The sequence below is a fragment of the Mobula birostris genome, chromosome 3 (genome assembly GCF_030028105.1).
Source record: "Mobula birostris isolate sMobBir1 chromosome 3, sMobBir1.hap1, whole genome shotgun sequence".
Lineage (NCBI taxonomy): Eukaryota > Metazoa > Chordata > Chondrichthyes > Myliobatiformes > Myliobatidae > Mobula > Mobula birostris.
In genome coordinates this window covers 135,301,643-135,327,613 of record NC_092372.1, presented here as the reverse complement: position 1 = coordinate 135,327,613, position 25,971 = coordinate 135,301,643, and the positions used below count along the sequence as shown (strand labels likewise).

At 41.0% G+C, this 25,971-nt stretch overlaps 1 protein-coding gene across 5 annotated transcripts in view; it reads right to left on the bottom strand.

The window, feature by feature from the left end:
- snx13 (sorting nexin 13) overlaps positions 1–25,971 on the bottom strand; it is a 207,579-nt gene that overhangs the window by 168,194 nt on the left and 13,414 nt on the right. For 4 of the 5 annotated variants that reach the window (XM_072253372.1, XM_072253373.1, XM_072253376.1 and 1 more), the window contains exon 2: positions 4,177–4,289. In XM_072253372.1, the coding sequence (XP_072109473.1) occupies positions 4,177–4,289 (113 nt within the window). Of the gene's footprint in view, positions 1–4,176; positions 4,290–25,971 lie in introns of those variants that run through there. The other variant, XM_072253374.1, reaches the window with a different exon arrangement.

Below are 25,971 nucleotides of genomic sequence, written 5' to 3'. Positions count from 1 at the left end.
GGATAGCAGGGAAAACCTGTATCACACTCTACATTTTATAACAGTATTTACAAAAAATACACATTATTGCAGATCAGTCAGATTAAGCTTCCACAAGACTATTAAAAATGGAAAGAGATGGATTTTGGAAAGATGATGGATTTTAGAACTGAGAAGGCAGATGCCTGTAGGACAAAAGCTGACACATACAGTGCCTCAAAAAAGTACTTAGCCCCATTCACATAAATGAGCATTCCAACAAGGGATTTTGATCAACTTCACTGAGAATTTTTAATTTGTGAATCACGTGCTCCTCCCCCACCCCACAGAGGAGCCCAAAAAACAGGGAAAATTGTAAAGCATGGAAAAACTAATAAGTTCAAAAACTGAAATGTCAGCAGTTCAAAAGTATTCATCCCTCTTCGTTCAGTACAGAGTTTAAGCACCTCTTGCAGCCAATACAGCCTTTTCAGAACATAGAACAGTACAGCACAGTACAGGCCCTTCGGCCCACAATATTGTGCCGACCCTTAAACCCTACCTCCCATATAACACCCCCACCTTAAATTCCTCCATATACCTGTCTAGTAGTCTCTTAAATTTCACTAGTGTATCTGCCTCCACCACTGACTCAGGCAGTGCATTCCACGCACCAACCACTCTCTAAGTGAAAAACCTTCCTCTAATATCCCCCTTGAACTTCCCACCCCTTACCTTAAAGCCGTGTCATCTTGTACTGAGCAGTGGAGACCTGGGGAAGAGGCGCTGGCTGTCCAATCTATCTATTCCTCTTAATATCTTGTATACCTCTATCACGTCTCCTCTCATCCTCCTCCTCTCCAAAGAGTAAAGCCCGAGCTCCCTTAATCTCGGAATCTTTTTTGGGCAAGTCATTATTAGCTTTGCATGATGTGGTGGAGCAAGATTTGCCCATTTCTCTTTGCAAAATTGTCCAAGTGTGCCAAATTAGTTAGGGACTGGCTGTGGAGAGCAATCTTGAGGTCTTGCCAGAGATGTTCGATCGGGTTAAGGTCAGGACTCTGACTGGCCCACTCAAGGACATCAATTTTCTTCATTTGAAGCCATTCCATGGTTGCTTGGGTTGTTGTCCTGCTGAAAGACAAATTTCCTCTCCAGATTAAGCTTTCTGGCATGGGCCAGCAGCGTTTTATCTAGGATCTCTCTATATTTAGAAGAATTCATCTTCCCATCACTACTGACCAGATTTACAGCCCTTGCTGCTGAAAAACATCCCAGAGCATAATGCTACCACCAAACTTTACAGAACGGATGCTGTTACCCGGCCAATGCACAATATGAGATTTACGCCACACGTGCTGCTCAGTGTTGACGCCAAAACACTCCACTTTTGTCTCATCTGACCAGACAACCTTCTTCCACGTCTTTACAACTAAGCAATGCTCTGCAAAGTCCTTATGGGCAAGGATATGCTTTTTTTTTAAAAAAAAAGCAACATGTGTGGCATAATTCTAAGGGCTGATTTATACTTGTGCATACTAGCTTACGCCGTAGCCTATGCAAGTGGGCTACGCCATTGTGAGCATTTATACTTGTGCGCTGATGTGTCTGCGTCGCTCTGCAATTCACCACCAAAACGCTAGTTGGCGGTGGGATTTCTATTCCACTGTGCTGAGTTTCTTGGTGTTGAAACTCAACACCAAGAAACTCAAACTTCGAACAATGGCAACTGAAACTGAAGGAGGGCGAATTTTCTGTACTTGTCCGGCCACTGAGAGACATGGACGAGGAAATGCATTTCAAATATTTTCAGATGTCAGCAGGTAGATTTGACGATTTGGTTCATCGTCTCCAACCATTTATTTTGCATCAGTGTACGCACAGAGACTGGCAATCACCATTCGAGTTTTAGCTTCAGGTGGAAGTCAACAGGCTGTAGCAGCTAGCTGCAAACTGGCATCAAGCACAGGGTCCTCCATAATTTCGAAGGTCTGTAAAGCTTTATGGAAAGCACTGCAGCCAGAGTTCCTTCCCTGTCCTTCAGTCATCCAATGGGAAGCTACTGCAGTGTGGGTGCAAATGCAATGCTACCAAGCAGAGCAATCACAGTTGTTGCGGTCTGCGTCACCGCGACGTATAGTTACATTTTTGGGGAGGTGCACGTCAGGCTATGGCGTAGGGTACGGTGTAGGGTCCACAGCTACGCCGTACTTACAGCGTTGATTTGACACACAAGTATAAATTGGCCTTAATACTGTGCGTCAACCAGGTAATGCCATCCCTACTGTAAAGTATGGAGGTGGTAGCATCATGGTGTAGTGGTAGCATCATGTTATGGGGATACTTTTATGTGCAAGGACTGGAAATCTGGTCAGGATTGATGGGAAGATAAATGCTGCTAAATACAGAAAGATCTTCGATAAAAACATGCTAGCCTCTGCCCGAAAGCCTGACCTAGAGAGGAAGTTAGTCTTTCAGCAGGACAATGACTCAAACAAAACACACTGAGAGAAGAACCCAGGAGTGACTTCAAATGAAGAAAATTGATATCCTTGAGTGTTCCAGTGTCCTGACTTTAACACGACTGAACTTCTCTGCTAAAACCTCAAGATTGCTGTCTACCACCAGACCCCAATTAACCTGACACAGCTTGAGCAATTTTGAAAGGAGGAATGGGCAAATCTTGCTCCATCACTGTGTACAAAGCTAAGAGAGACTTGTCCAAACAGACTACTGGCTGTAATAGCCAAAAGGGGTGGCTTCACAAGTACTGAGGGAGTAAATACTTTGGAACTGCTGACATTTCAGCTTTTGAATTTTTAGTTTCTCGTGCATTACAATTTTCTGTCTTCTTTTGGACTCTACTGTGAAAAAAGGAGCATGTGATACAAAAGTACAAATTCTCAGTTAAACTGAATGAAATCCCTGGTTGTAATACTCATTTATGTGAACAAATGGTTGGGGCTGAATCTTTTTACAGGGCATTGTGAATAGGTGAAGGAAGTCAGTGCAAGTCATGGAAGTGAGTTAACATCGGAAGCTGTGAGGATCAGCATGCTCTTTATCAATCTTATGGCTGTAGGCACCACTGACAAAAAATGCATTTATTACCAATTCCTGGAATCCCCAAATGAATCAGTTGCTAGGCAACTTCAAAATTAAGGATTAAAGTACACAGGCCTGGGACCAAAATTATAATTTACAGCCTTTGCATTATCAGTTCTAAAGGAACAAGTAAACAGCTAAATCCAGAATAATCTGAGCAACCACAGGCAGAAAAGGAAACAAAGTTTGCGCAACATGGGCAATGTGGTTCAAGAGAGATTATTTGGAAGGAGATTAAAGGTTGTCATTTTTCCTGGAATAATGGGCAACAGAACAATGCAATGGATGTTACAGTGAATTGGACTGAATTGTTTGGAAAGAAAAAGTATCATGCACGTTTTAAATGTTCAAAGTAAAAATCAGTAATTCATAACTTGAGAAAATAGTTATTTCCAGAGGTAAGATAATGTTGATTGTTGACCTCCGTTCTGGAATAAAAAGGTAACCTGGCTGAGGATAGGAAAGTAGTATTTAATGTGATTCATGTGGTTAGTATTAACTGAGCTAGCTATGCAGGATATAGCAGTCTATTCAAATTAAACAGTACATGCCAGTGTTTATGCACCACACATGGCTCTCCACAATCTTCAGATGTGACTAGAAAAAGAACATTCAACAATTTATGAATTTAGGCCTAAATGAACAGGCAAAAGGGAACATGAACAAAAATTAAGAATCCTGGGCAAGTTTTTCTTTCAAAAAAAAAATACCACCCAGGCCAGGGAGCTATTTTGATAAAATTTCAGTAAATTGAAAGGATGATAATTAACTAAGATGGTAAGTGATCAACAGTACATTAAAACACTTTGTATAAGCTAGAAACTACTTATTTTAAAAAAATTTATTTTTGTTCCATTTACAAGTGTCCAAGCTCACCAGTAGGCTTGGAAATCTAATTTAACATTTTCAACATTATACAGGTTTTATGAAAACAGATACACAACTGGGCAAAACAGCAAATTGGACTTTAAAATTTATGCTATTAAACATTTAAAGTATTAAAGAATGTAATTATTATGCAAACTACCATACAGAATATTACATTTATAGTTTATCTACTGGATGATGCAAGATTAACATGCTTCTTAAAAAGATAAAAAAAAATATACTCACCCACCCACAAAGCACAGGATATAAAACGCAAAGTAAAATATAGCAAAAGGTCCAAAAGTGACTAGAAAAAGAACGACACCAAGGCATCCCCATCCCCATATGGAAACATCAGCCTGAAACAACAAAAAATAAACTGTAAGCAAGAATGTAGTGAAGATGTGAACTCAAAAACCATTAGTTAAATATGTTTGATGATTTAAAAACTGAATTTGTAGGTTAAATGAGATAATGGGAAATTACAATCTAATTCACAACATGAAACTAATAAAAATCAAAATTTCACCAAATGCAAGTTTAACATTTCAGACAGCATTTTCTTAATAACTGACACTACATATGGAACCTACTATAAATGAGAAAGAACAAATTCTTAACCACTTTTTTCCCAACAGGTAGAACCAAGACAACTCAACTAAATTTTTGACACTCCCAACTTGAAATGCACATGATGCCTGGTTAGGAGCTTGCAGACAAAATATTTTTTTCTAATCAACAAGTTCTGGCACCAGATCTGAAACATACTTGCCCTAACTGACTGAAATCCGAAACTGGTCTTCCCATATTATTTCAAAAATTCCCTGGCTATTTTTCAGGCACCTTCAATTCTTACATATACAAAAAAATTAAATTCCATATTGGCCTATTTTTCTACTAAACAAAAATGCATTTCTGCATTATTAATTGGTAAGGGCAAGATTGACAATTTGGGTATTGAAATGCTTTGCTTTACACCGATTACTGACCACACACCAACTAAACTCACAGCAAATAACAACATATTTTTCAGCCCACAGCCACAAATTTATTTACTAGAATTAGAAGCACACAGAAGTAAATATAACAAGATGCTAACAGCAACAATCAGCACTTTTAAAAGCCCAATTCCCACAAATACATTTTGAAAATGTCATAACTGGAAAAGCCAGCCGTCCAATTGTAAGAGATTAAACTCTGCCCTCGTATTCCAAAAACCTAACATTTTACAGAATACAAACCAACAATTAAGTCTCTTACAGAGAACTAATAGGTGAGAAATGCACTTGAAACTAATGAACATTCAATACTTGCACGTTCACTCTGAAATTACAAGTATTTTGAATGCAAAATCAGATTAAAGCTAACGAAGACCATGAATGAAATTGCTTTCAATCTACCAGCAATGTAAATAGTTCCTTAACTTTTGAAATCAAGGCTATAAGAAGTTTTTTTTTTGTGTGTTAATTGGGATAACCTAACTCCACTTCAGTCTGCAGGCACCTTCTCAAGGTTGAGTTGACTGCAATGCTCCAAAGTATGGCCAGTTCCCCTCTACTGACTCAATTCTACTTCAGTTACACTCAATTCTTCCAAATCAGATGTTTAGCAAAAGGAAAAGTATTGTAGGTCCATGTTCTGCAAAGTGCTTTGTTGGATATGTGAAATAGCTCTAGTTTCAATCCTAGTCTGTCCAATCCATGTTTTTTCTGGTTCAATCTCTGACTGTAACAGTGCCACTTCCAATCAACAAAACAAACTCAAAAGGTTTTATCACCTCTTTTCCCTTTTTCCACTCTGCTCTCACTTTAACTCAGTCCATCTGAGTTTGTACCAACTTCATACAAACCTCAGGATAGGGATTAATGATCACTACCCACTACAAAACCACAAATTCCCAGTTTCATTGAAAATACTTCCCCTAAAACAGGGATTCCCAATCTGGCATCCACAGACCTCTTGCTTAATGGAATCATAGTCATACTTTATTGATCCTGGGGGAAATTGGTTTTTGTTACAGTTGCACCATAAATAATAAATAGTCATATAACCATAAATAGTTAAATAGTAATATGTAAATTATGAAATAAGTCCAGGACCAGCCTATCGGCACAGGGTGTCTGACCCTCCAAGGGAGGAGTTGTAAAGTTTGATGGCCGCAGGCAGGAATGACATCCTATGACGCTCTGTGCTGCATCTTGGAGGAATGAGTCTCTGGCTGAATGTACTCCTGTGCCCACCCAGTACATTATGTAGTGGATGGGAGACATTGACCAAGATGGCATGCAACTTAGACAGCATCCTCTTTTCAGACACCACCGTGAGATAGTCCAGTTCCATCCCCACAACGTCACTGGCCTTACGAATGAGATTGTTGATTCTGTTGGTGTCTGCTACCCTCAGCCTGCTGCCCCAGCACACAACAGCAAACATGATAGCACTGGCCAGCACAAACTCGTAGAACATCCTCAGCATCGTCTGGCAGATGTTGAAGGACCTCAGTCTCCTCAGGAAGTAGAGATGGCTCTGACTCTTCTTGTAGACAGCCTCAGTGTTCTTTGACCAGTCCAGTTTATTGTCAATTCATATCCCCAGGTATCTGTAATCCTCCACCAAGTCCACACTGACCCCCTGGATGGAAACAGGGGTCACCGGTACCTTAGCTCTCCTCAGGTCTACCACCAGCTCCTTAGTCTTTTTCACATTAAGCTGCAGATAATTCTGCTCACACCATGTGACAAAGTTTCCTACTGTAGCCCTGTACTCAACCTCATCTCCCTTGCTGATGCATCCAACTATGGCAGCGTCATCAGAAAACTTCTGAAGATGACAAGACTCTGTGCAGTAGTTGAAGTCCAAGGTGTAAATGGTGAAGCGAAAGGGAGACAAGACAGTCCCCTGTGGAGCCCCAGTGCTGCTGATCACTCTGTCAGACACACAGTGTTGCAAGCACACGTACTGTGGTCTGCCAGTCAGATAATCAAGAATCCATGACACCAGGAGAGCATCCACCTGCATCGCTATCAGCTTCTCCCCCAGCAGAGCAGGGCGGATGGTGTTGAACGCACTGGAGAAGTCAAAAATTATGGAATTAGTCCATGAAAAAGTTAGGAACCCTTGCGCTAAGGTCTTTGGTGTCCTAATCATCAAAAATGTTCCGAGAATGCCAACTTCCACATCTATAGGCCCATTACTTTCCTTACCACTAAATTTTTCCCAAACCCAATGGACAAGAAGTTCAATCTCACTGACTTATTTCCTGAACTTCTACTATTGCTCCCTCTTTTCCATCCAGAACAAGGATATGATTACCTTATTCTCATCTTCTTCAATCTTCAAATTTGGAACGTATCAACTTACTCAATTTCTAATACTTCCAACATATCAGCACTTAGAACTTTGCTACCCTCTTTCATGTCAGCATTAATTCCCTTCACAATTGGGTGAATTGGAAAGGTCAGGTACACGCCCAATCGAGACAGCAGGATCCAGGCCCCAGATCGTACCGAAGTAACTGAACTTGATGCTTGGACGGCAATTTAGGCAGCAGGCTAGATTGAAAAGGTCAGGGTGTCAGGGCCCCAAGGCAAGGGACGAGCCAGTTCAGCGCCCTGCTCCACTCTGAACTAAGGATCTGGGGACAGGCTCTCTTATGTACTTCAATTCAGAATGCTATTTGCTTGTGGTTATTGTTTGCATAATTTGTTTTTTGTACACAGGGTTCTCTGTACACAGGGTGTTTGAGGCCTTGTTTGTTTTTTTAAAATGGGTTCTTTTGGGTTTCTTTGTTTCATGGCAGCCTGCTAGGAAACAAATCTCAAGGTTGTATAACATATACATACTTTTTGAGTGTAAATGTACTTTGAAAGCTCCAATCTATTTTTTTTTAATCTTCGTTTCCATTTAACTACAGGAATTGAACATGCACTCTTTTTGCATTTTCCCCTCTTATTGTCCAGGGCCCAAAATAATCCTCCCAGGTGAAGCAGGAATTTACTTGTATTACTTTCATTCAGTGCCAGAAAACCAAAATCAGATTGTATTTTCAGTGCAGCAAACACCATTGGAGTAACTAATTAAACCTATATTTCCTTAATTGCTGTCCAGCCCTTTTAAGAGCTTTCCTGCACAATCTAGAAACTGACTGAAAAGTGCATCTTCCTTTCATGTCTTGAGAAAACTTAAACTGTGTGGATGTACGAATTCCTGCAAGCAAGGGATCAGGCGTCTGTTCACTTGCATCTTTCCCAACACACACACACCCCCACCTCCTCAAACAGAGCAAGCCTTATTGTCCTATAATAGAAGATATTTGCTTATTTTGTTAAGTTAATTGATAAACATTATTTTTACCAATATCAAAATGGAGCCGGTTTGTTGCAAACATAAACAAATGCTGGGAAAATATAGGTTTATTTCCCCAGTTAAAATGTATCCCATTATGAACGCGATCCAAATGAACCATTCACTCAGATTTGAGGTGTAAAATGTTTGATCAACTGGAATATAATTGAGAAGTTATCTTCAAAAATTATATCAAACAGCGGACATTCACATCAGACAGAAAATGAAGAGCCATGGCAATGCTTTCTCAAGCTAGAGGAGAAAGTAGTGATCAAAGCAGAAGCTGCAATTCTTATGGTTTCACAACACCGATATCTTGTCATACAAGTAAAAAGTCTCCACAAGAGTTATGTAGTCAGGAGAGAGAACAGATCATTCATGAGCGTAAGGGGCTGGAGTCAAGGATATCAACAACTACTCAATGAGAATTTCTCTTTTGTGTTCACGGTAGTTGAGATGCTCATCAATATATGCTCTCCTAGCCATTGTTGCTCACAGCTACAATAGCTATGGTGGTAACTGTTACATAAAGATTACTTCATGAATGAAGGTATTTCACATCAGAAAGGAATTTGCTCCCCCCCCCCATTTACTAGACATTTTATTTGCCAGTTCAATTCTTCTTCAATTCTCTAGTCACATCTGTCTTTGTTCTCCTATATAGTGTTGTGGCGTGGATGAGATCACCGGAGAGACAAGAGTTACTGGTAGATACCAAGCAGCTTCTTTATTCGACAAATCAAGGTACAGCAGGCATCATACGGACGGAGACGCTTTCGGTGGAAAGGTCTGCTAGCCCAATGTGGGCTCGATATTTATTTGCTAAACACAAAGGGCAGTCCCTATTTACAAAGTATAGCCAATGCATAGACAATGCTTTCTTTTGAAGCTACATACAAAACATCACACCTTCTGACTTCATCCTTTCCTCCTGACGCCCGTGTGCCTGAGTTGGTACTCACAGCCTTGAAGAATGCAAGTTAAATCCACAATACATTTATTTGTTACTTTACATGCTAATATAGAGGACAATTCATATTTATAAAGTATAGATAATATTGTCTTCGAAACTACAGCATCTGGTCAAACTGTGGAATCAGCAGTGTCTGGTATTCACAGCTTTTAGGAAATGCATTGTTATGAACTCAATCCACAGTACTTTGTCAAACAGAAGACTGGTGGCCAAGCCATCTAAGTGTAAATGAATCATCTACCCAAAAACTCACTCTAGCAATAGAAACATAGACAAATAGATAACCTACAGCACAATACAGGCCCTTCAGCCCACAAAGCTGTGCCGAACATGTCCTTACCTTAGAAATTACCCAGGGTTACCCATAACCCTCTATTTTTTAAGCTCCATATGGTTTCAAAGATGAATGCACTTAACGACTAACATAGCACATAACCTGAATTTGTTTAATTCAGAAAGTCTTCAAACATCTCTTACTTGCATCTTCAAAAATATATATTTATTACTTTCACAAAGACCCCAACTGAATTCAACCCATTCATTTTAACTCCCTTTACCCCCAAAACATCCATCATTAAGGACCTTCAATATCTAGTACGTGTCCTCTTCTCATTACTACCAAAGTGGTACAGAAACCTGAAGACCTATACTCTATAATTTAGCAACAGTTTTGGCCCTCCAGCAAATTTTTGAAATAGTCCATGAACATTACCTTGTTACTTCTTTCATTTTATACTATTTTTGTCTTGCACTATACTGTTACCACAAAAACAACAAATTTCATGTCAGTGATAATAACCTCTGATTCTGACTTAAAACTTGTTCGATTTCTAGTTTCTCCTAATTCTGAAGGAAGGTCTTCAACCGAAAACATCAGTTTTGTTTGCCTCTCCATAGATCAGGGGTTCCCAACCTGGGTCCACAGACCCCTCAGCTCATGGTAGGGGTCCATAACATTAAAAAAATGTTGGGAAGCCCCTGCCATAGATGCTGCCTGACGTGTTGAGTGCTTCCAGTACTTTGGCTCTTTATTTTAGAAATTCACTATCTACAGTTTTTAAAAACTCTCCTGTAGTTTCTGTTAAGGATTTTAAAAAACCTTTCCATTTCAATCGCATTTGTAAATATCTGCTGGAATTTTGTTTGTTTTCCCTTTGATATATGCTGCCTGACCTCCTGAGTTCCTCCAGCATTTTGTTTTGCTCAAGATTTTCAGCATCAGCAGAATCTCGTGCTTCCACATCTGTGAATGCTTTGATTACTCTTTAATACATAAAAGCAGGAAACATCTCTTTTTTTCGCTCTAAGAGTGCGTGGATATTTGTCTCTTTAACCCTAAAATATATACTTGAAGATTTCTTTCACTACCATATTCAAAGAAAATGTGTTTCCATGCTCCCACTGTCCTATCCCCTCAAGTCCCTTCTAACTGCTCTACCAATTAGTTCAAATCCATGTCGCAAACTTTAGCAAAGGAAAATGTCCTTCATACAAACTCTAATAAGACCTCTCAAGTCTGTACACCTCAAGATTATCCTAAACCTCCCTCACTCAAAGGAAAATCTCAGCATTTCTCTTAGCTTCGGTACAATGTCTAGTCAATGCTGGGATGTATCTGTCCTGCACCTTTGGAGTTGCCCCCAGAAACTCCAGCCATTGCAGTTCTGCCATCATCCCAACTCGTGTCTCCTTCCAGTCATCTTTGACCAGTTCTTCCCCCATGTTTCTCTAATTCCCTTTACTCCACTGTCAAACTGATACATCAGACTATCTTCTCCTCCTCAAACTGCAGGGTACATTCTATAGTGTTATGATCATTACCTCCTAATAACAGGAATTCTGCAGATGCTGGAAATTCAAGCAACACACATCAAAGTTGCTGGTGAACGCAGCAGGCCAAGCAGCATCTGTAGGAAGAGGTGCAGTCGACGTTTCAGGCTGAGACCCTTCGTCAGGACTAACTGAAGGAAGAGTGAGTAAGGGATTTGAAAGTTGGAGGGGGAGGGGGAGGGGGAGATCCAAAATGATAGGAGAAGACAGGAGGGGGAGGGATAGAGCCAAGAGCTGGACAGGTGATAGGCAAAAGGGGATACGAGAGGATCATGGGACAGGAGGTCCGGGAAGAAAGACAAGGGGGGGGGGGGACCCAGAGGATGGGCAAGAGTTATATTCAGAGGGACAGAGGGAGAAAAAGGAGAGTGAGAGAAAGAATGTGTGCATAAGAATAAGTAACAGATGGGGTACGGGGGGGAGGTGGGGCCTAGCGGAAGTTAGAGAAGTCGATGTTCATGCCATCAGGTTGGAGGCTACCCAGACGGAATATAAGGTGTTGTTCCTCCAACCTGAGTGTGGCTTCATCTTTACAGTAGAGGAGGCCGTGGATAGACATGTCAGAATGGGAATGGGATGTGGAATTAAAATGTGTGGCCACTGGGAGATCCTGCTTTCTCTGGCGGACAGAGCGTAGATGTTCAGCAAAGCGGTCTCCCAGTCTGCGTCGGGTCTCGCCAATATATAAAAGGCCACATCGGGAGCACCGGACGCAGTATATCACCCCAGTCGACTCACAGGTGAAATGTTGCCTCACCTGGAAGGACTGTTTGGGGCCCTGAATGGTGATAAGGGAGGAAGTGTAAGGGCATGTGTAGCACTTGTTCCGCTTACACGGATAAGTGCCAGGAGGGAGATCAGTGGGGAGGGATGGGGGGGACGAATGGACAAGGGAGTTGTGTAGGGAGCGATCCCTGCGGAATGCAGAGAGAGGGGGGGAGGGAAAGATGTGCTTAGTGGTGGGATCCCATTGGAGGTGGCGGAAGTTATGGAGAATAATATGTTGGACCCGGAGGCTGGTGGGGTGGTAGGTGAGGACCAAGGGAACCCTATTCCTAGTGGGGTGGTGGGAGGATGGAGTGAGAGCAGATGTACGTGAAATGGGGGAGATGCGTTTAAGAGCAGAGTTGATAGTGGAGGAAGGGAAGCCCCTTTCTTTAAAAAAAGGAAGACATCTCCCTCGTCCTAGAATGAAAAGCCTCATCCTGAGAGCAGATGCGGCGGAGACGGAGGAATTACCTCCCAATGATCCTTTAGCTCCCCAATCAAATCTGGTTCACAGAATTGACTTTCTCCAAGTGAGCTCAACCACAAGCTGCTCTAAAAAGCCAACTTATAGGCATTCTACAAATTCCCTCTCTTGGGATTCAGCACCAACCTGATTTTCCCAATCTTTCTCTATATTGAAATCCCCCATGACTATCATAACATTGCCATAATTACATGCTTTTTTACCTTTTGTAATTTGTATCCCACACTCTGGCTGTTGTTCAGAGGCCTGAATCTCACTCCCATCAGGCTCTTTTTACCCTGGTAGTTTGTTAACTGTACCCACAAGGATTCTATATCTTCTGATCTTGTGTCACCTCTTTCTAAGGATTTAATTTCATTGTTTTATCCAAAAGAGCTACCCCACCCCCTCTGCATACCTGCCTATCCTTTTGATACAGTCTGTCTCCTTGGATGTTAAGCTGCCAACTATGATCTTCTTTCAGCCACGGCTCAGTGACGCCCTCAAAGTCATACCTGCTAATCTCTAAATGCGCTACAAGGTCACCTACCTTATTTGTACATTGCATACATTCAAAGAGTCTGAGTGAAAAAGGCAAATGCAATGTTAGCATTCATTTCAAGCAGTCTAGAATACAAGAGCAGGGATGTGATGCTGAGGCTTTATAAGGCACTGGTGAGGCCCCATCTTGAGTATTGTGAACAGTTTTGGGCTCCTCATACAAGGAATATTTGATAGCTCTGGGTCGGTACTCACTGGAATTTAGAAGGATAAGGGGGGATCTCATTGAAACTTTTCCACTGTTGAAAGGCCTAGACAGAGTAGATGTGGAAAAGATGTTTCCCGGGTGGGGAGTCTAGGACAAGGATAGAGCCTCAGCATAGAGTGGTGTCCATTTAAAACAGATGTGGAGAAATTGCTTTAGCCAGCAGGTTGTGAATTTATGGAATTTATAAGCACAGGCAACAGTGGAGGCCAGATCATTGGGTGTATTTAAGGCAGAGCTTGATAGATTGATTGGACATGGCATCAAAGGTTATGGGGGGGGGGGAAGGTAGGTGAGTGGGGTTGAGGAGGGCAATAAAGGGATCTGCCAGGATTGAATGGCGGAGCAGACTCGATGGGCCAGATGGCCTAATTCTGCTCCAATGTCTTATAGTCCTAAATTCTCCTCTAAACTTTCTCCAGTACAATCACATCTTTTCTGTAATGTACATTTCTAGTCATTACATCTTGATGAAATTGTCTTGTATACCATTCTAGCACAACTTCACCACTCATCTGCTTTAGCTGTCAATAAATGAAAGCATCCCATGTACTTGTTTAATTACCTCCCAAATCTGTAAACGTACAAGCTATCTGTTGCTCTACACATCTTAACATGTTGCATTTGTTCTAACCATACATACATATCCACGCATTGCCACCCACTGACAAAATCAAGCTATTCTTTAAAAAAAGCACTTTTTTTTCTCTCTCTGAATTAATCTCTTCTCTCTTCCCAAAAGCTTACAAACTCATTCTTCATAAAAAGATACCTGGACAGGTTCACGGAGTGCCAAGTCGCACTCACGTCTACAGTGATGAAATACTTTGAGAGGTTGGTCATGAATAGACTGAACTCCTGCCTCAGCAAGGACCTGGACCCATTGCAATTTGCCTATTGCCACAATAGGTCAATGGCAGATGCAATCTCAATGGTTCTTCAAACGGCTTAGACAACCTGGACAACAAAAACACCCACGTCAGGATGCTGTTCATTGGCTATAGCTCAGCATTCAATACCATCATTCCCACAGTTGTGATTGAGAAGTTATAGAACCTGGGCCTCTGTACCTCCCTCTGAAATCAGATCCTCAACTTCCTAACTGGAAGACCAGAATCTGTGCGGATTGGTGATAACATCTCCTCCTCACTTACAATCAACACTAGTGCACCTCAAGGATCTGTGCTTAGCCCACTGCTCTACTCTCTAAATACCCACGACTGTGTGGCTAGGCATACCTCAAATATCATCTATAAATTTGCTGAAGAAACAACCATTCTTGGCAGAATCTCAGATGGTGACAAGAGGGCGTACAGGAGTGAGATATGTCAACTAGTGGAGTAGTGTCGCAGCAACAACCTGGCACACAACAACAGTAAGACGAAAGAGCTGACTGTGGACTTCAGGAAGGGCAAGATGAAGGAATACATACCAATCCTCAGAAGGATCAGAAGTGGAGAGAGTGAGCAGTTTCATGTTCCCGGGTGTCAAGGTCTCTGAGACCTAACCTGGTCCCAACATATCGATGCAGTTATAAAGCAGGCAAGACAGTGACTATACTCAGTTAGTTTCAAGAGATTTGGTATGTCAACAAAACACTCAAAAACTTCTACAGGTGTATCGTGGAAAGCATTCTGACAGGCTGCATCACTGTCTGGTATGGGGGGGTGGGGGGAGCTACTGCACAGGACCAAAAGAAGCTGCAGGGGGTTGTAAATTCAGTCAGTTCCATCTTGGGCACAAACCTACAAAGTACCCAGGACATCTTTAAGGAGCTGTGTCTCAGAAAGGCAGCGTCTATTAAGGACCTCCAGCACCTAAGGCATGCCCTTTTCTCACTTTTACCATCAGGTACGAGGCACAGAAGCCTGAAGGCACAAACTCAGCGATTCAGGAATAGCTTCTTCTCCTCTGCCATCTGATTCATAAATGGACATTGAACCCTTAAACACTACCTCACTTTTTAAATATATACTATCTGTTTTTTGCATGATTTTTAATCTATTCAATATACATATACTGTAATTACTTATTTATTATTTTATTTTTATGTTTTCTTCTATATTATGTATTGCATTGAACTGATGCTGCTACGTCAACAAATTTCACGACACATGCTGGTGATAATAAACCTGATTCTGATACAAAAGGTTTCCAGGGACATGGGCAAATGGGACTGGCTGAAGGACTTGACTGACTTGATTGCACAGTGATTGCTTTATTCACCTTCTAAAGATCACTGCTAGTTTGGGTTTGTTTATTTTAGGATTCTCTTTTCCTGCATTCTAACCATTTTCATCTTTTGCAAGTGTAGAAGACCTGCAGTATCAGAAAATAAGCATGCTTCCATTCAACTTATAAACATTGCTTCCTTATCTTTGAAAGTTCCATTCTTCACCCTCTAATCTACGCCTTGTGCACTCATGACCAACCAGATTCTACTCTAATTCCATCTACAAGTTTGCAAATGGTACCACTCCAGTGGGCCACATCTCAACCAATGATGATTCAGGGCACAGGGAGAGAACTGACAGCTTAGTAACATGGTGTCATGACGACCTCTCTATCAATGTCAACAGAAGAACTGGTCACTGAATTCAGAAATTGGGGGGGGGCGGGGGCAGTGCAAATGCTCTTGTCTTCATCAACGTTGTTGAGGTTGAGGGGATTTAAAACTCAAGTTCCTGGCTGTGAATACCACCAACAGCTTGCTCGGATCAACCATACTGATGATGTCACAACCAAGAAAGCCAAACAAAACTACCACTTCCTCAGGAGGTTAAAGAAATTCAGCATTTCCCCATTGACTCTTTCTGGACATAACTGCATGAAACTACAGAATTTATTTTAGAGATACAGCACAGGATAAGCCCTTCTGGCCTTTTGAGCTGCACCCCCAGCAATACCTAATTTCACCCTAGATTCATGATGGAATCATTTGCAATGACCAATTAACCGACTAACCAACATGTCTTCATTGTGGACACAGCTCAGCATATCACAAAAACCAGTCTCTCCTCTATTGAAGATGTCTATACTTCATTCAATAATGCAATAAAATGCAAAAGTATTCAAGATGTTTTACATAATCAATTAGTGTTTGATGAACTTGTATTCTTAACAGTTTTTTTTAATGAAGGCCACGAGAAAAATACAGCTTGTGAAAGCATTATTATATACAGAAAACCTGAAACTGTACCTTGGATGCTGTTTATGCAAGTTTGCACGTTCTCTTTGCAACACAAAGTTCCCACAATGTCCTCTCACATGTGCTGGTAGGTTAATTGGCTAATGCAAATCACTACCTATATAGATTAGTGGCTTAAAATTTAAATTGGACATTAGTTGGACAGGGTGTAATGAAATGAGGTAGAGTCAAACCAAGAGTATTTTTGCCCTAGGAATCATCCTGGACAAAAAAGGAAAAACAGCCTTCTTCAGTGTATCAGAGCTGTGCAACCCTGAAACAAGCCCTTCAACCCTTTTTGTAACCAAGTTGCTTACCTAAGTTAGTCTCATTTGCCTGCATCGGACCCGTATCCTTCTTATTCCTTCCTATTCATGTACCTTCCTTATATTCTTTTAAATGTCGTGATTGTACCCTCCTCTGCTGTTACTTTTATCACCTGTATCACATACGCACCAACTTTTGAAAAACTGACCTTCAGGCTTCCTTTAGCTTCCCCCCCTCCTCACCCAAAATATATGCCTTGCAATTTTACAATTCCCTACACCGAGAAGCCTGACAAATCACCTTAACTATGCCTCTGATTGTTTTATATATCCTTCTACACTACAGGGAAAACAACCCATCCAGTCTTTCCTTATAACTCGAGCCTTCCAGTCCCAGTTACATTCTCCAGATGCTGTCTCTCTAACGCTCTGCAGTTCTAACATGACGTCCCAACTTTTTACTCAGCATTTTGACCAAGGCAAGGGTCCCAAATTTTTACCACCCTATCTACCTGCATTGTAATTTATCAAACTATACAGGTTTCCCCCGCCATCCGAAGGTACAGCGTTCCTATGAAACGGTTCGTAAGCAGGAAGGTCGTAAAGTAAAGAAGCAATTACCATTCATTTATATGGGAAAAATTTGTGAGCATTTGCAGACCCAAAAAATAACCTACCAAGTCATGCCAAATAACATATAAAACCTAAAATAACAGTAACATATAGTAAAAGCAGGAATAATATGATAAATACACAGCCTATATAAGGCAGAAATACTTTTCTACAATCATTGCCGCACTGTTCTCCGCAGCGAAAATCTCGCGCAAGCGCTCTCGGTAGAAACACTCTCTCCAGTAACCTTTAAGCTATGAAGCTGCCAAATCATACCAAATAACGCATAAATATGCACAGCCTATATAAAGTAGAAATAGTGTATATACAGTGCAGTATCACTTACCAGAATTGGGAAGACAGCGTCTGATGATGGTGTGTTAGGCTGAGTCGGAGGAGGTTGGGGTGGTGCAGTGGACCCCAACCTCCAGGCCGCCGACTGATACTAATCCACGAAGAATGCAGTGGTAGCCGGGATGCACTCAGCACATCTTTAAGGAAGAAGCCGAAATAAACAAGCTAATTAATTAGGTGCCGCCTGGCACATAAATGTCAGCCCAGATCAGAGGCGACGCAATCGGCAATCGCCTCTGATCTGGGCTGACATTTACATGCCGGGCAGCACCTAATTAATTAGCTTGTTTATTTCAGTTTTTTTCTTAAAAGATGTGCTGTGTGCCTCCTGGCTACTGCTGCATTCTCCGCAGCAATGTATCGGTCCGCGGCCTGGGGTTTGGGGTAGTGAGACACTGGGGTGTCATCTCATCATCATGTTTCCATCAAGGCAGGCAGGTCATCTTCTTCTATGTCTGCCTCAATGTCGAAGGTCGAGGTTCGTCGTCTGCTGTGGCTAATGTGGAAGGCTTGAAAAATGACAGTATGCTTGACTGCTTAGCCTCCTGCATTTTTCTATCATACAGTTCTTTGTAAAGAACCACTCTGCAAATATACCCTAAACCTACGTACCCTTTCAAAATTAAAGTCATACTTTTCTGCAATCATTGTTGTCAATTGCAGCGAAAATCTCACGCCGTTGCTTCATGTTCAGTTCCTGGACGACTTCACTTTCGGTCCGTTCGCTACTGCATTCGGTTTCGATGGTTATCCTTTCTTCTTCCAATTGCATCAGCTCTTCATCTATCAGTTCTTGGCATGGGATGCCAAACCTCTTCAACATCATCTTCGTCAACCTCCACAAGCCAAACTCAATTTGTCACTTTGTTCACACGATCGAAAAGCTTAATTATGTCTAGTTTAACGCTAAGTTACGAGCTCTTTTAGGCTCTTCCGATACCTTAGAACTCATCTTGCTAACAGCTGCTCACAGGCACGTGTTTAAGCAATGCCAGCTAGAATGCACTTCCAGGGGAGGAGCTCGGCTGCTCGGGGCGCGCGCTGCCTTTTATCGTGCGCTGCTTTTCATCACGTGCTGCCTTTTTTCGTAACAGTGGAAACACCTTCTGTTAGCAAAAACAGGTAACTAATGTAGGTCTTTCGTAACAGCGAGGTTTCGTAAAGCGAACATTCGAAAAGTGCGGGACACTTGTATACATGTCCCTATCAGTTTTTCAGATCTACAACAGACTCAAGAGACCAGCTATTTACTACAGTTTAATTTACCCAGATGCAATACCTTATACAGTATTTAACCAATTTAAATTCTGTCAGCCCACTTTTCTAGTTGATCTGGAACCTGTTGTAACCTTGGACAGTCTTCTTCCATGTCATAGCAATTACTATGTGGTCACAGATTTCACCATCACTTACACACACGAGGTTCAGACTTTAAATTTTCCTCAAACATTCTTTTATTGTATACTGGCAGCAAGTCATATGACAAATAGATTGGTACAGTTTGAGTAAAGGAGGATAGAAAATTTTAAAAAAACACTGCACCATAACCCCTTTACTGAAATGTAGTGTATATATGGGAAATCATGGTACTTGACAAGATTTCCATGATAGGCTCATCCAGAAAGTCATGAGATCCGTGGAAACTTGACTGCATGGAATCAGAATTGGTTTGCCCACAGAAGGCAGAGGGCGGTAGTAGATAGTATATTCTACCTGAAGGTCGGTGAATACTGGTGTTCTGCAGATATCTGCTCTGTGACCACCTAATCTTGATGGGTTTTTTTTATATAAATGGCAGATGAGTAATTGAAAGGATAGGTTAGTAAGTCTGAAGATGACATGAAGATTGGTGATGTTGTGGAATGTATAGAAGATTGTCATAGGTTACAGCAGGACATTGACAGGATGCAGAGCTGGGCTCAGAAATGGTAGATTGAGTTCAAGCTGGAGAAGTTTGAAGTGATGCACTTTGGAAGGTCAAACTTAAAGGCCGGGTAGAGTATTGATGGTAGGATCTTTAGCAGTGTGAAGCAACAATGGGATTTTGGGATTGACATCTCTGGATCCCTCAAAGTTATCATGCAAGTTAACTGTATGGTTTGTTAGCCTTTATTAATAAAGGATTGAGTTTAAGAGCCAAGAGGTAATGCTGCAGCTCTCTCAAATGCTGGTTAGGCCACACTTGGAATATTCTGTTCAGTTCTGGTCCTCTCATTATAGCAAGGATGTGGCAGCTTTAGAAGGTGCAGAGGAGATTTACTAAAATGCTACCTGAATTACAGCATATTTTATGAGAAAAAGTTCAGTGACCTACAGCTTTTCTCTTTGGAGTGAAAAAGAATGAGATGACTTGATAGGTGTACACAAGATTATGAGAAACATAGATAGAATGGTCAGCCAACACCCATTCCCCAGGACAGCACTGGCCAATAACAGAGGACATCCATTTAAGATGGGTGTTGGAAAGTTGAGGGAAGATACAAGATATTTTTTTTCTTTAAAAACAGCAGTAGGCACCTGAATTGCATTACCAGAGATGGCAGTAGAGACTAAAAGTAAGGACATTTAAGACACTCTTAAATAGACACACAGATAAAAGAAAAATGGAGAGTTATAGGCTGAGTAAAAGGGTGGGGAAGGATTAGACTGATCATAGAGTAGGTTTATATAGGGAAGCCCATACTGTATTCTACCATTCCATATTCTATCTTCTCCATCTCAATGTTTCTAGCTTAGTTCGAGCTTAGACTTAGTTCCTCTTGGGTTCATAGGGAAATCTTTGGGGAAAGAGCAGAGACTTGGGAGTCAGGTTAGGGTTTAGGACAAGCACGTTGGGGAGTTAGAGGACAGGGAGAAATCCAGGTTGGAAGGCCATTGATCCCCATGGATGGATGTCAGACCAGCAAGTGTTGTGGACAAAAACCAGCGAGGTATTGGGCTGATGATCTCTCCCGCGCCCCCCCCCGCCCCACCAGTTGGTGGGTACCAGGATCAGAGAACCATAGAGACAAAAAGCACATGTGCGGGTGACACCGCCCCCCCCCCCCCCCCACAAGGTGGCCAGAATTCAAGGCCTGGATTTCAAGTCCTGTCTTCGGGGAAGCCTGAGGTCAATACCGAAGACTGAAGCTTGAAGTTCAAAGTTGATGAGTCTGGAAGTCAAGAACTGATGGACAAAACCCCTGGGTTTGCAAGTCTACTGGCAATGTCAGAGCCCCGATGTTGGAGAGTCCACTGGAGGCAGCCTATCCAGAGTTGGAAGTCTGTCCATATGAGTGAGAGGGCTTGTTTTACTGTTGTTGTTTGTATTGTTCTGCTGAATACTGGGGCATGCTATGGGTTGGTACCAGAATGTATGGGTACACTTGCAGGCTGCTACCAGCACATCTTGTAGTTGTGTTGGTTGTAATGCAAATTACTCATTTCACTGTATATTACCATGTACATGTGATAAATAAATGGACCTGAGCTTTTTTTATCGTTCTTATTCCTGTTGACTACATAGTTGTCCAAAATTGTTCACAACTATGCGTCCCCCTACAGCATATGGTGAGGCCGACATCAGAACATCTATCCAGAGGGCGAACCCTCACAGAGTGCCAGGCCCTGATGCTGAACCTAGTAGAGCATTGAAAACTTGTGCCAACCAACTGGCAGGAGTGTTCAAGGACATCATCAACCTCTCACTGCTGCAGTTGGAGATTTCCACCTGCTTAAAAAGGGAAACAAAAATCATACCAGTGCGCAAAAGTGAGTGACCTGCCTCAACGATTATCACCCATTGCACTCTCATCTACTGTTAAGAGGTTGTTCCTGACTAGAATCAACTCCTGCCTAAGCAAGGACCTGGACCAGCTGCAATTTGTTCATTGCCACAATCGGTCTATAGTGGATGCAGTCTCACTGGCTCTCCACTTGGCCTTGAATCACCTGGACACTAGCAATATCAAGCTCAGACTAATGTTTATTGGTTACAGCTCAGCATTCAACATAATCATACCCTCAGTTCTAATCAACAACCTCCAAACCTGGGTCTGTACCTCCATATGCAACTGGATCCTTCACTTCCTCACCAAGAGACCAGAGTCAGTTCAGATGGGGAAAAAAAAAACTTCTCCTAGCTGACAATCAACACTGGCACACCTCAATGATGCATGCCTAGCCCACAGCTCTACTCTCTCTACACCCACAGCTGCGTGGCTAGACACAGCCCAAACACCATCAATTAATTTTCTGATGACAAACTATTGTTGACAGAATTACATATGGTGACGAGAAGGTGTACAGGAGTAAGATCATCTGGTTGAGTGGTGTTGCAGCAACAACCTTGCACCCATCATCAGTAAGACCAAGGAATTGTTTGCCGACATCAAGAAGGGGAAGTCAAGGGAATATACACCAGTCCTCATCAAAGGACCAGCAGTGGAAAGGGTGAGCAGTTTTAAGTTCCTGGGTGTCAACATCTCTGTAGATCGATCCTAGGTCCAACATACTGAAAAAAATTACAAAGAGGGCACAAATCGGCTGTATTTTCAATTTGGAGTTTGAGATTTGGTATGTCACCAAAGACTCTTGTCAACTTCTACAAGTGAACCATGGAGAGCATTCTAACTGGTTGTGTGGAGACGCCAAAATACAAGATCAGAATAAAACTGCAGAAAGTTGTAAACTCAGCCAGCTCCATCATGCGTACTAACATACACCACCATTTCTTGTGACTTCTATATTTCTTATGATTATGAATTGCAATGTACTGCTGCCACAAAAAAAGAAATTTCACAATATATGCCAGTGATATTAAAACTGATTATGAATACAGCAAAATTGCATAGCTGGGAGGGGGGTTAATGATGGTTAGAAAATTGATTCCCAAGTGAACAGATTCTTTATTCCAGAGCAGGGAATATTCATTTGTAATGCTCTACACCACAAAACAGAAGTCTCAATTATGTTTATTTGAATGATTAATAGACTTCTAGATATTAAAGGAATCAAGAAGTATTTTGCAATACTGAAAAATGGCACTTGGGCAGAAAATCAGCTATGATCATGACATCATATGCATGGGTGATTAGGCTCAAAGGGCCAGGTGGCCCATTCTTCCTACCACTTTCTGTGCTGCAAAGTTTGACTTTAGTAGATACTTTGCAAGTGTTTTTTGCCTTGCTCTAGTCTAGGTTCCAATTCTATTTTCTGTACCCTTTTGGTAAGTGATAGATTTCGTAATAGTTCTGTTCCCTTTGTTATTTATTACACCACCGAAAAGCTGAGTGTTTTAAGCATTCTAAATGCTACTTCAACCAGAGAAAGGCACTATAAATAACTCACTCCAGCCCCACCACTTATAATTAAATATATATATTTAATACAAAATTTGAGTGCAGGCTAAATTTACAATATTCCACTACCCCTATTCATGCAATCAACTTAAATAGTATCAAATCAGTCACCTGCACACATATAATTTGGGAACAAGTTAATGGCAGAACTTTACATAAATAGTAATTATATACATAAATAAAGCATCAATTAGATGAAAAATTAGTTCAAATTCTATCATACTATCCGGCAAAATTTACGGACAGCAGAGTCATGTAGCAGTTAATAATGCTATACAGCGTTAGCAACCATAGTTCAATTTGCCACAGTCTGTAAGGAGTTTGGATGTTCTCTCTGTTACCATGTAGGCTTCCTCCAGATGCTGATTTCCTGCCACATTCCAAAGTCACGTAGGTTAGTTAATTGGTCACATGGGTATAATTGTACAGCACATGCTCACTGGGGCGGAAAGACCTTTTATCATACTGTACTTCTAAAGAAAATAAATATTCAGAAATTAAGTCAGTTTCAGCCATGTACAAAAGTTACTATACAACCCACTTTCATTTCCATTTTCCAAGCTGAGCAAATTCACATAGCAAAGAAATAGACTCCAACTACAGAGTTTTGCCATATTTGGCTGTGAATATCACAGTGAATAGCAGTTAGCACGTCATCTGTGAAAAGAGAACCTTAACATTTCAAGTCCTAACCTGGTACAGTGAAGGCTAAGGAGAGACCTGATAGAGATTTAAGATTATGAGAATCAGAGAGTAGACAATAGGTACTTTTCCTCCAGTGTTGAAATGTCTAAAACCAGAGGGCATGCATTTAGGGCAAGAGGATAAATTCAAAGGAGATAAGCAGGGCAAGTTTCTGAAACAGCTGGTGAGTGCCAAGAATGTGCTTTCAGGTGTGGCGGAGGTAAATATGACAGGGGTGTTTAAGAGACTCTTTGATAGGCACATGAATGTGTACACAATGCATGGACAATGTGTAGCTAAAAGGGATTAGTTTAATTATTTGTTTAATTACAATATCATGGCTGAAGGGCGTGCTCCTGTTCCGTTCCATGATTTTTTGCTCTAACCTTTCATCAAAACTGGGAATGATGAAATATTAGCTTTAAATTAAAAAGAGCAGAAGGGATGGATCATGGATGGATAGGCCAGAGGAAGAAAATCTGACAGGACAAGTGTGCTGTTTTTACTTCAGATTTCCAGCTGCAGCGGATGTTGAGTATATAAAACACTCAAACCTTTGTAAGGCTGTTTTTATTTCAATTTCTAACATTTCTCCCATCGGGATTTGCAACCAACTTATGGGGGGGTGGGGGTAATGAGGAAGAGAACATGTTCATATGAAAATCAACAAATTGGGAGTATCAGTACAAAAATGATGCTAAAGCACTTCTAATCATAATAAGATAAAACCAAAAGCACAGTACACGATCCATCTTGGCTTCAAGCTCTCTACAACTTCTGAATGGCCTTCAGCCAATCTGTAAGAGAACAACCAGGAAACAAAGTTTTCAACATCAACTACTTCCACAAGGATGACAGCTTATACTCCAGAACTAACTGTACAACTTCTTCCTGTGCTTAAAGCAATTTGTTAAATATGAGAACTTCGTAACATACACGCAGGAAGATCAGGACAAATCCCTAACTCACTGCAACTCAATCAATACAAGCTCAAGTGATGGAATGTATTGCAGGTAGGCCTATTAAGTAACATCATTGTACAGTTTCAGTTCTACCAAGTCCACTAGAGTCTAGCTATTATTACAACAATTTATTTCCAGAGACACACAAGAACTTCCCTTAAGCAAGTTACCAAGCCAGTGTAACAGCTGTCTCCTAGCTGCAGTGTGAAACCATGATTCTCAGGTGGATATAAACAGTTCCATAAGCAGTATTTCCAACCCCCACCCCCCCGCCAAAGTATGGTTATTCCTAGGATATCACAGAATCAAACAGTTTGCGGGAGCATGTTGTTGTAAATTGACTGAATCATGTAAACCAGCAATGAATATACTTCCAAAGTAACTTATAAACTAATCACTTTTGAGCTTTCCAGAAGAAACACAAATCACTAATCACATTAAGGTCTTCCTTTTTTTGCTTACTATTAACTCTGCCGGACGCCTTAGAATATGCAGTTTAACTACCTGCATAAACTCCTTTCAACAAAAGTCACAAATTACTACAGAATTTTTCTAACTTAAATGCTTTTAAGTGTATCAAAGCAGTGGCTACTTAAAAGTCTCAGCTTATAGCATTCTCCTTTCTTCTGCCAAATTCAAATTCCACAAATAATCAGTATTAATTAGTTAAGAAATATTTATGTCAGAAGTATTACAGTCTACAACAAACTGATCATACATATAATATCTTTCAGTTGAATGCAAAACTTAAAAACAATGTTTTCATGCTATTTATAAAAATAGTACAATGCAAGCTCACATAGTGACGGGAATATTAAATTCTATAATGAGCCGCTGGTACAATTCCTGTATTCTAATTATAAATGCATTTTAAGACATTAGCATGCTCCAAAGTAGTCATGGACCTAGATGGGATATATACAAGTTACCAAGCTGGAAACTTCAAAAAGCCTCTGGTCACAATCTTTCAATTTTCCAACACATTTGGGAAAGTGACAAAAAGAGAGGAAGTTCAACAATGTTTCATTCTTGTTTAAAAAAGGGGATAAACTCTGCAGTTAGAGGACAAGGAAAAATCTACAGAAACAATCTTGGACCACTGTTTTGGTGTTTGCAAATATAACAAAGTCAGACAATTTTACTAAAGGCTTTACTTGTCTGATAATCAGGATCTTTAAGGTTGCCCTGGAGACAAATCATGATGATAGAGATTTATTATGTATTTTAAAAAGATTTGCTAATTACTCTTTTAATGAAGTTTTCAAGCTTTTGCAAAATTAAAGCCTGTGTCATTAGGATGCATACATCTTTGCTTAATGAACACAGTACTGATGTGCTTTTCAGCTCAAAAAAGCAGCAAGAATCTAACAGATGCCAGGGATGAATTCAAGATTCATGACTTGCACTTCAGTACAGAAAGCACAACTTAAGCTTCAGTGTATAATTAATAACAAAGACAATAACTGACTGCCTGACCAATGAAACATAGAATG